The sequence below is a fragment of the Mastigoproctus giganteus genome, chromosome 3 (assembly GCF_048544385.1).
Source record: "Mastigoproctus giganteus isolate SK-2022 chromosome 3, ASM4854438v1, whole genome shotgun sequence".
Lineage (NCBI taxonomy): Eukaryota > Metazoa > Arthropoda > Arachnida > Uropygi > Thelyphonidae > Mastigoproctus > Mastigoproctus giganteus.
The window spans coordinates 155,072,219-155,084,370 of NC_143577.1; the positions used below are offsets into that span (position 1 = coordinate 155,072,219).

At 37.9% G+C, this 12,152-nt stretch overlaps 1 protein-coding gene across 1 annotated transcript in view; it reads right to left on the reverse strand.

Annotated features, from left to right (window-relative positions):
• Nucleotides 1-12,152, reverse strand: part of LOC150088342 (G patch domain-containing protein 4) — a 165,509-nt gene that overhangs the window by 61,008 nt on the left and 92,349 nt on the right. Inside the window, exon 4 of the mRNA XM_090370728.1 lies at nt 7,367-7,471. Within this exon, the coding sequence (XP_090226854.1) occupies nt 7,367-7,471 (105 nt within the window). The remainder of the gene's footprint in view (nt 1-7,366; nt 7,472-12,152) is intronic.

Sequence of the window (12,152 nt, forward strand, 5' to 3'; positions counted from 1 at the left end):
GAAACTAAGTTTTCTATCCAGAATTAGTCCAAGAAAGCTAATACTCTGTTGAAAAGTAATTGGATGAGAATCAAGATGTAAATCGGGATCTGGATGTAAATTCCGTTTACGGCAAAAATGAGTTGCTGTTGTTTTTTGTTTTTATAGTCTGTATCCATTATTTTTGGCCCACTGAACAAGCTTGTTAATTGTACCTTGAAGCTGCCTTTCAATGAAACGCATGTTTTGTGAGTGGCTTGAGATCGCCAGATCGTCAGCATACAGATAAGTTTCAACTGTGTCGGGAATAACTTTTGTAATGGAATTAATCCTGAGAGAGAAGAGCGTGGCACTAAGCACAGAACCTTGAGGGACCCCCTCTTCTTGCACAAAAGTTTGTGAGAGAGCAGAGTGAAATCGTACCTGAAAGGTCCTATTGCTCAAAAAGTTCTGGATAAATTTTGGAAGATGACCACGAATACCGGATTCATAGAGATCGTGAAGAATTCCATACCGCCAGGTTGTATCAAAAGCTTTTTCGATGTCAAGACATATCATCACTAGGTGTTCGTTCCTGACAAATGCATTTCGGATATTTCCTTCAGCTTTGACCATAAGGTCAAGTGTTGATCTAGTTCTTCGAAATCCATATTGATTTTGACTTAGAATGCATTCAGTCTCTAGGAACCATGTCAATCCGGCATTAATTATTTTTTCTAATGCTTTTCCTATACAACTAGTTAACGCTATCGGTCGGTAATTTGCTGGATCTGAATGGTCCTTTCCTGGTTTTGGGAAAGCTAATACAATAGAATGACGCCAACTGCTAGGGTAGTAGTCTTCGCCAAAGATTCTATTATACAGTTTTAGCAGAGCAGAAAGGGATTCTTCACTCAAGTGATATATCATGGCATAGTACACTTCATCAGGGCCAGCAGCACTATTTTTGGATCTTGCAAGTGCGCTACGTAACTCTGCCATGGTAAGGGGTACATTATATGGATGCTGTCGTGAAGTACTGAAATTGAGATTATATTTTTCTGCTTGTATTTTATGTGCCTGGAAACTTGGCTCAAATGCGGTTACAGCGGAGATTTTTTCAAAGGTTTCACCTAATGTATTCGAAATATCGAGAGGATTGCAGATTTCTTTGCCTTTTAGATATATTATCGGAGTGGTTATAGGTGGATATTTTCCATTAATTCTTCGAACTTTATTCCAAACAGTTCTGATATTTGTGGTCCTGTTTATAGAGGAGGCATATTTAGACCATGTCTCTTTTTTGCTTATTCGTTGTATGTGACGAGATTTAGCTCTAGCTTTCTTGAACTGTATGAGGTTAGCTGTGGTTGGGTATTTACGAAATAAGTTCCAGTATTTATTCTTTTCTTTTTTCGCATTGCTACAGGCTTCACTCCACCATATTTTTGGGTGGGAGCGTATTTTCATGGATGATCTGGGTATACTGGTTTCTGCAGCTACTATCATTTGCTGAGTTATGTAAGTTACGGCAGAGTCAATGGTGAGGGTCTCGATAGTCTGAATATCTAGATGTGCCAGCTCTTGATATTTCTTCCAGTTAGCTTTGTCGAATTTCCACACAGTTTTTATCTCAGTTTGAGGAGGAGTGTTAGCCGATAGTGTGCATATTACTGGAAAGTGGTCACTATTTCGCAGGTTATCAGTGACCGTCCAATCAATAAGAGGAAGGAGGTTTGGCGAGCATATTGAAAGATCAATTGCAGAAGTTGACCTTGAGGAAAGATGCACGTACGTGTGAGTCCCATTGTTTAATAGTGTTAAGTTGTGCCTTTCAAGAAATTTTTCAATTAACTGACCTCTCTTATCAAGGTGCGAGGAACCCCATAGGGGGTGATGCCCATTCCAGTCACCCAAGATACAGAAAGGTGGTGGCAGCTGAGTGACTAAATCATTCAAATCTGCTAGAGAGTATGATTAGTTTGGCGAAAGGTATATGGAAACAACTGTTACCGCTATCTTAACCATAACTCTAGCAGCAATTGCTTCTAAAGTTGTTTGCAGTGGGACTGGTCTGAAAGGAGTTCTGGAGTTTACCAGCAATGCTACACCTCCATGTGCTGTATTAGAGTCGTTCCTATCCTTTCTAAGCATTATATGATGTTTTATGCTCATAGTTATTTTAGGTGTCAGGTTTGTTTCCTGTAGACAAAGAACAGCAGGCTTATATTCAGTAATTAAGTCATAAACATCGTTTAAGTTAGCTCTAAGTCCGCGACAATTCCATTGAATGATTTTGTGCATTATTGAGGATTATCGGGTGTGTCTGCTTGCTTACGGGTTGTGGTCTGTTTGCGCCTGTCTAGTCTTTTTTCCCTTTTTGGGAAATTTGGTCTAGTGACGTCCATGTCCTCCTCTTCTGCATGAAGTTCAAGAAGTGGTTCATCTCAGTGTGAATTTCTATCTATGTCCACCATGGACATAGATAGACATAGATGGTATCAGTACTGGTTTTTTGATTATTTCTTTCAGAGCTTGTTTGATTAACTGGCTGTTGTACAGAATTTTTATCTGGCGGTATTGTCAATGGTGTATTTACCGAATGAGTTGATTGCTGTTGGGTAGGCTGTTCTTTTAGTGTAGAGAGGACTGACCTGGCCCAATCAGAAATTGAGATGCTTGGCGGAACTGAACAATCTGTTTGTACTGTTATGGATCGTTGCTTTTTTACAACTGAAGAATAAGATGGCAATTTATTCGAAGTTAAACAATGTCTTTTTGCTTCTTGGTATGGCACCTTGTGTTCCACTTTGTACTTTTGTATATTCTTTTCAGTCTGCCACTGGATGCACTCCTTTGAAAATGCTGAATGATTCCCCTTACAGTTTGGGCAGCTTTGTATTTCATTCGGGCAGTCTGTGTGAACATGTTCTTTTGAACCACAGGAGGCACAGGTGGTTACACCCCTGCAGACTGCTTGTGAGTGTCCAAATTTTTGGCATTTAAAACACCGGACTGGGTTTGGAATATAAGGTCGAATTTTGCACCTTAAATATCCAGCTTTAACAGTTGTTGGTAAATTTGGTGTTTTAAATGTAAGAATGACCGTTCGGGTAGGAGTAAGAACCCCCATCTTTCTTAATGACTATCCTTTTGGCATTTATTACATTTTGATCGCCTAATTCCTGAACGATTTCCTCCTCAGATACGTTAAGGAGATCCCACTCGGCTATTACCCCTTTAGAGGAGTTTAAGGTGGCATGCGGGGTAACCTTTGTGGGAATTCCGCCAAAAGTCGATATTTTTAATAGTTTTTCCGAGTGTTTATTCTCGTTCATCTCCACTAGAAGGTCTCCGGATTTTAATCTTCTAACCATTTTTGGTGGGCCCGCCACATTCTCAAGACATTTCTGTATTAAGAATGGGGAGAGCTTACTCAAAGGATTATCAGTCAAAGAATGCAGTATCAAAAAAAGAGGAGCAGGGGTTTCTGTTCCTTCTTTTTTCTGCCTTTTTGCATTTCCTGCATTTAAGTCTTCTCTGTTTGAGAGATCTGGATCATGAGATCCATAAGTGGCATGTCTATTTATGTCCATCTTTGCTCCTTTTTGCCCCGGGAGGGTGTTTTTCTCCTCCCAGGTTTCCAGCCCCGCCACGTGGAGGCAGGAGCGGTGCCACCAGTGACCAAGCGGTTTAGTTAGGTTAGTACGGATTATATATATATACACACAAGAAAGAAAGGTGTATTTCCTTTCTGGATTCTACTTCAAAGCTTTTAAGTAAAGAATCACTTAACAAAAACAAGAAGAATAGTGACACTGGAAAATAAATATAACTAATCCGCTGAGAAAGAACGCTATGTATCGCATAAAATATCGCTTGGGCACTATCGCTTGGCACTCGGGGCCTCCAGTCCGTGGGTACCTCCCCTGAGTCCAAGGAAGCTCTCATAATTATGGCTAAGGGTTTGCTTACTTCCTCTGCTGCCTCCTTTAATATAACTGGATAGATCCCATCCACCCTGGGTGCCTTTCTTGTGTTTATCTTCAACAATTTCTCTTCCACTTTACTCTCAGTTATTACAAGATTCTGTAGCTTACTGCTAGAGTTGAATACACCTCTGGCTTTCCCCTTGCTAAATAACTCCTCATGTGTGAATGTCGATGCAAAATATTCATTTAGTTTGTTAGCTACCTGAGCAGGATCATCAACAGTTGACCCATCGATATCAAGTGGACCAATCTGATTCATCCCCTTCCTTCTAGAGTTTACATAAGTAAAGAACTCTTTGCTGTTTTTCTTTGCATCCCTTGCCAAAGATTTTTCGTAATCTGCCTTCGCCTGCCTCACCTCCTTTGTAACTTGGTTACAGATCAACTTGTATCTATCATAGGCTTCTGTGTCATGTGTTAATTTGCATGTATCCCATGCATGTTTCTTCTGTGTCATGTGTTAATTTGCATGTATCCCATGCATGTTTCTTCTCTGCCATATGCCTCATTAGTTCATCTGACATCCATTTAGGCCTAAACCTTGAACAATATTTCTTAATTGGTATGTAAAGCCTAGTAGCTTCCAAGATAAGTTCTTTGAATGCTTCCCATTTTGCATTTGCTGTTGGTAACATCATCAGTTGGTCCCACTGTATAGAATTTAAATACTGTCTCAGTCCATCGTAGTCGCCTTTACGAAAGCAATAACCCTTCTCTTTACCCCTAATGGTAGTTACCTCTTTGAGTAAATCCCACTTCAGCACACTGTGATCACTGCCACCTAGTGGTTCATTTATCTGCAGATTCTTAATGCATGAAGAATCACTGTTGATAATCAAATCAAGATTATTCCTCCCTCTAGTTGCCTCCCGAACATGATGATGTTGAAAACAATCATCCAATAAATCCCCAAAAGCCTTGATAGTGTGTGAGTGACCAGCCCCCAAATTCCAGTCAATATCTGGGAAATTAAAATCTCCCATTATAAGACTCTCTGATTTACTGGCCCACTCTATTTCCCTGTTTCTTATTATACTTTTCTTATTATACTCATCACAGTTTCTTATTATACTCAAAGTCATTAGGCCTATAGCACACTCCTACTCTCAATTTTAATCTCCCAATGCTTATGTCACACCAAACTGACTCGACCTGCACTGTCCAGCGATGTCCACTGGCTTCACTTCCTTGGATTTTATGTATTTCTTAACTAATAGCATAATCCCTCCTCCCTTCCTATCCTGTCTATCCTTTCTGTAGACATTGTACTCCCCAAATTCCAGTTCTGCATTTCTTATATCTGCGTGACACCACGTCTCTGAAATCCCAACAATATCTGCCTTTGATGTTTTGAGCAATACCTCAAATTCATCAAATTTATTTACTAAACTCCTAGCATTGGTGTACACGCAAGTATACATGCACCTATTTCTATTCTTAGCTACCCTAACACAATCCATGTGTTTACTTGTACCGCAATGACTCCCAGCAGTCTCTGAAATATCCTGCGTCTTGTTTTTCAGGCTTCTGCTCATTCCAATAGAAGCAGTGCAAGAATCTCTTTCACCTCTGCCAGTGGCTACTGTTAATCTATTTGTCTTTTTCTCCCCCCAAGCTAGCAGTTTTCCGACCCACCTAACACTGCCTCGATAGCATCAGCAAATATTCTTGCACCCTTTCTATTTAGGTGTATCCCTTCCCTGTAGAAGCAATCTCTCCTGTTAACAAGTACAGTCCAGGCTGAAAAAAATTCTACCCCTTGAGCCTTGCACAATCTTTCCAGGGCCGAATTGATCGACAAGGCTCTCATCATATACTCCCTCCTATCGTGTCTGGGCAGAATTGCAGACACTTTCAAATTCAACCCTATTTCACGGCTTTTTTTCAACAGTGACTTGTACTTGTTAAGCAATTCTGCCAGTCTCCCTAATCTTGATATCATTAGTGCCAACGTGTACAACTATATCACCTTTTGTGCCCTTAAAAGATGATGTCTGCTCTACAACGTCATAACGTCTGCTCTACAACGTTATTTGATCATTTATAAATATTTCCAGGTATGTGTTACTAAACTTTGTTCTTAAGAATCGTATTGGAATAATTTCTTTGTTATGAATTAAATTCTACCACTAAATTATACCTAAGGAAAGAAAAAAAGCACTGCTTAAAAGAAACTTTATTTCTCTAGAATCAAATATACAAATTTTGGAGCATCTTAAAAAAGGGGAAAAGGTATTATGCATTGCAAAAAGTTTAAATTTAAATGAAGCAACAATCCAGACCATAAAGAGAAATGCACAGAAAATTAGAACTGCTGTTGCAGTTCTAATTTTCTTTCATTTCTGCAAATATGACAGCTCATCCCCGAGCTCTAATAATTGAAAAAAAAAATGGAAAAAGCACTCGGTATTTGGCTTTACGACAGCAGTAAAAAACAGACCCCATTAGACGGCAATGTAATTAAACAAAAGGCACTCAAAATTTATAACCATTTAAAATAAAATGGAGAATCTTCTGTTAACCTGGAGTTTGTTGCTAATAAAGGTTGATTTGAGTGATTTAAAAACCACTTCTCATTAATAAGAATTTAAGGGGAAAGTGCATCGACTGATAAGGAAGCTGCCAAGATGTATGCAGAGAAATTTCAAAAAATTATTGAAGAGCACAGGTACACACCACATCAAGTTTTCAATGCCGATGAGACGGACCTTTGATGTTAAAGATTTTATAGGAACCTAACTACCGTGTTATATGAGGGTTACCTGTGTTTCCCTGACAATAGAGTCACCGATATCAACTAGCTCCTGTGGGACCAGTGCATTCTGCCTTGGGGTTGTCACTGTGTTGCCTGATGATCAAGTGCAAAGTCTTGTGTTGATGTGGGCAGATGAGAGCTTGATGGGCTCCCAATTTAAATCCTTTGAGAACATCCACCCTATTCTTCAAGCTCTGATTAAGGCCCATAACAATGCTGAATTAGCACCTAATATCCTCACACTCTACTTCAAGCACACACAAAGACATCCCCCATGGCAATATCATATCCCATTCCTGATAGCTCTGTAAAAATCGAACAAGCAATACTTTTCATAAGGCTATGATTCAGAGAACGACGCCTCCTAAGTAAATGGTAAAACGTAGTAAATGGAGTGCATACCAATTTGCTCGCAGCTATGTACAGGAGGCGACTATGCCTGATATGTACAATGAATTTATAAGTGATTGATAAGTAAATTGGATAAATGTTATTAAATATATTTCTAACAGATTAATGAAGTTTACCACAGTTACATTTTATGCAATAGTTCCAGTAAGCAATTTATCTAAATATTATGCTGGGAATGTCAGCTAAGGAGGGCAGAAAGTTAAACATTTCACAAAGCGGTAAAAATAATATTCATAAAACCCATATTTACCTTGATAAAACAACCATACATAGCATCTTTTGTATCCTTGGCATTTTTTGGCCTCTTGCTAGAAATTGAGATTTCATCACTTTTTGCTTCTATTTTAACACCATCCTAAAATATATAAAAAAAATTTTAAAAAAACTTTACACAACCAATTAAATACAGTAAGTCCCCCGACATATGTAAGAGATATGTTCCAGGACTTCTTCCATAAGTCGAGTTTTACGTAACTTGGGAATGACAAAAAAAATATTGCTACTACAGCCACTCCCATAGCTTATGTAATACTGACTTATGGAAATTCGACTTTACGGAAGTTTTTGTCAGCCGGTGCAAACTTATATAAAATCGTGGAAACATATTTTGCATCCTGTAGGAATAAATGGAAGTATCGTGAAAATATCATAATGTGAACCCAATAACACATTGTTTTTTTTGGTAATTCGTTCCAAGACCTCGGAAATTCAAATTTTCACTATATAACTAAGCTATTTATCTCTCTAAAAGGTCATTTTTATAATGGCAATTGCACTACACTTCCTTCATTATCATATGTTCCATTATAAGAATCAATTCTGAATGCCTTTGTGATATTTTTCTTAAACACATTTCTAGAGGTTACAACCATAAAACAATAAAAACAATTTGCACTTTCCACATTATTGGGCTTTTCTGTTAGCATAATCTATTATAAATGGGAGTAAACTCAATCTTATTGCATTTGCGTTAATACCAATAACTGGAATTGTGTGGGTTTTTATGTTACAGTATTATGGTGAAATGAGTTGCCCTTCACTGAAATCTTCAATCATATAAAAAACATAAGTAAATTTTCAGAATCTTCTCTTCATTCCTATTTACTTATTACAATGGTGATGGGAAAGGGACCAATGGAAAGTGCAAGTGCTGGCAGTGCTAGGAAACGAAACAAAATTGATTTAGAAATGAAGGCAATTAAGAGGTATGAAGCAGGACAAAGTTTGTCATCTATTGTGCGGAATTAGGTCTCGCTGCTTCAACAGTGAATACTATTTTAAGGGACAGTGCGTGTATAAAAGAACATGTTAAACTAAAGGATCAACACATTTAAGATCAACAGTGATCACAAAATAGCGTTCAGATGCTATATCAAAGATGGCAAAGCTATTAATAATATGGATGGAAAATCAGATTCAGAAGCAAGTGCCCCTGAGTCCAACGGCAATTCAATCAAAAGAAAGAATTATTTATGAAGATATTAAGGATAAGTACAGCGAACCCCAAGCCAAGTTTGTAGCAAGCAAGGGGTGGTTTAATAGGTTCAATCTGCAGAGAAATTGTGATGTGTTGGAAAAAACCCCTTCTAAATCTCCACAGCCCTCAACTTCTGCAGTGGCCCTCAACTTCTGCAGTGGCATGCTTATCAGCTGGAGAGTTAATTCTGGCAACGATGTGCGAAAGGTAAAACTTGCTGATGTTATGCCTGTCTCCTCTCTCTTTTTGTAATTTTATAGTTTTGAAATTTTTGTAATTTTGTACACTTTTGTAATTTTTCCTGCGCATGAGATAAAGAAATTGAATAAATAATTCTATTTACATGTTCGTCAAACAGTTCTCTTTTGCTTCAATCAAATTTTCGAGTGCTGCAATTAAGGAAAATTCTGACTTATGTAGAGTTCCATGGAATGCTCCCTTACATAAGTCGAGGAGTGGCTGTATATCCCTGATATGCCAAAATTACAAAAACCAAATAATATCTTCAGAAGGATGAAGTAAAATATTTATATATTTTTCAATTAATTAGTTATATATTTTTTTATATATTAGTTATATATATATATAGAAAAAAGTTATTTTTAATTAGTTCAATTAAAAACTTTATCTGGAGACAGTGGCAAAGTAGCCCGAGGCACATAAGAAAAGAAAACATAAAAGGAAGAAGAAACTAATATGTATTAACAGTATGCATTATATCACCAATCTCCAAATCCTGCAGGAGCTCTCTTATCTTTCAGAAGCTTTACAAAGTCACAGCATCACTGTAGTAAAAGCAGATAAATTAATTATTTGAACTATCAATACTTTTGATAATTTGAAAAATTCTGAAGGAAATTACAAAGCTAAAACTGGGAGCATGTTGATGTTAAAAGAATTTAAAAGAATCAAAATTAAAAGTAAGAAAACATTTAAAAAATTACTTCGTGACGTCATTAAACTGCATTGTTTTATACTTAAAAGGATAAGTTATTAATGCAAGAGTAATTGAAAAAAATTTTAAACATATACTATTATATTAAGTAGCCCAAGGCACATAAAAAAAGAAAACATAAAAGGAAGAAGAAACTGATATGTATTAACAGTATGCATTATAACAGTATGGCCCTGGAATGACTCAAATGAGTACAATGAACAATTGTACAGAGAAATAGAGTGGGCTAGTAAATAGAAATGTCTTATAATGGGGGATTTTAACTTCCCAGATATTGACTGGAACTTGTGGGTTGGTCACTCACACACTAGTCAGACTTTTGGGGATTTATTGGATAATTGTTTTCTGCAGCAGCATGTTCGAGAGACAACCAGAGAGAGAGAGTAATCTTGATCTGGTTATCAGCAGTGATAATTCGTGTATTAAGAATTTGCAGATAAAGGAACCACTAGGTGGCAGTGATCACAGTGTACTGATGTGGGATTTACTTAATGATTTAATTACCATTAAGGGTTAAGGAAAGGGTTTTTGCTTCCGTAAGGGTGAGTACAATGGTCTCAGAAAGTTTTTAAATTCTGTACAGTGGGATCAACTGACGATGTTACCAACAGTAAATTCTAAGTGAGAAGCATTCAAGGAATTAATCGTGGATGCTACCAAAAGTTTCATACCTATTAAGAAATACTGTCCAAGGTTTAAGCCTAAATGGTTATCAAATGAACTAATGAGACTCGTAACAGAGAAGAAAAATGCATGGGATGCATATAAATTATCAAGCGACTCAGAAGCCTATGGCAGATATAAGCTAGTCTGTAATCAGGTCACAAAGGAGGTTAGGCAGGTAAAGGCAGATTACAAGAAATTCATGGCAAAAGATGCTACGAAAAACAGCAAGGATTTCTTTACTTATATAAACTCTAAAAGGAAGGGGATGAATCTGATTGGACCACTTGACATTGATGGTTCGACTTGATGATCCTGCTCAGATAGCAAACAAACTGAATGAGTATTTTGCATCTACATTCACACATGAGGAATTATTAAGATTTGCAAATGGCAGAGAGTTATCAAATTGTAGCAGGTTACTTAATGATTTTGTAATTACTGAGAGCAAAGTGGAGGAGAAATTGTTGAAGTTAAACATAAGAAAAGCACCTGGGGTGGATGGGATCTATCCAGTTATATTAAATGAGGCGGCAAAGCAACTAAGCAAACCCTTAGCCATAATTATGAGAGCATCCTTGGACTCAGGAGAGGTTCCCACGGACTGAAGATGTGCAAGTGTATCCCCAAATTCACAGAGGGGGATCGAAGGGTGACACGAGTAATTACAGACCAGTTAGTTTAACTTCTGTTCTAGGTAAAATAATGGAGTCACTGGTTAAAGATGCATTGCAGGATCATCTAGACAAGACTGCAGTTATAGTTCAGACACAGCATGGGTTTGTTAAGGGAAAGTCTTGTCTGACAAATTTGATAGGATATTATGATGTGGTTACAAAGGAACTGGATGCAAAAAATAATTTTGATATCATATATTTGGATTTCAGGAAAGCTTTTGACACTGTAGCGCATGGAAGACTATTGTACAAATTGGAGCAGAATGGTATTAAGGGTAAGTTGCTACAATGGATAAAAGGATGGTTAAGTGGGGGAAGACAGAGGGTAGTAATCAATGGGTGCTGCTCTTCGTGGACTAATGTTATTAGTGGAGTCCCACAGGGTTCGGTGTTGGGTCCTCTGTTGTTTTGTATATTTATCAATGATATTGATGAAGGTATATCAGGCTTAATGTCGAAGTTTGCAGATGATACAAAGGTTGGCAGGGTTGTTAATGACAGCAATGGAAGTGTGCTACTGCAACAGGATCTAGATAATTTGGGCAGATGGGCTAAGAAGTGGCAACTGAAGTTTTAACCTTGACAAATGCAAAGTACTGCATATGGGTAGAAGTAAACCCAGAGAAACATACCATCTGTGTGGTACTACACTTAAGGTGGTAGAAAATGAAAAAGACCTGGGAGTAATTGTGCAGTCACATATGAAGTTTTCTGAGCAATGCAGACAGGCTGCCAGGGCAGGTCATGGGGTTTTGTCAATGATATATAGGAATTTTGCTAGCAGGGAAAAGGAGGTGATTGTCCCTCTGTATAAGGCAATGGTCAGGCCACGCCTTGAGTACTGCATACAGGTCTGGAGGCCTCATTTTAGGAAGGATGTAGATTTGCTTGAGCATGTACAGAGAAGGGCAACAAGATTGGTGAGGGGAATGAAGGGATCCTCTTACCAAGAGAATCTGCAAATTGCAGTGGCTGGAGACTAGGCACCTGCACGGTGATCTGATTGAGGTGTATAAGGCCTTGAATGGGTTGAGCACGCTGAATTCTGATGGGATCTTTCCACTTGTTCAGATTACGAACCTAAGGGGGCATAAATTCAAATTAACAAAGGACAAATGTAGAATAGATGTGCGGAAATTTGCCTTTAGCCAGCGGGTGGTTAATTGATGGAACAAACTTCCATCTGTCGTGGAAGTTGATAGGTTGAATAAATTTAAGGAGGAACTGCACAGGCATTTGGAGGGAATGGTATGATTTTTTTTTT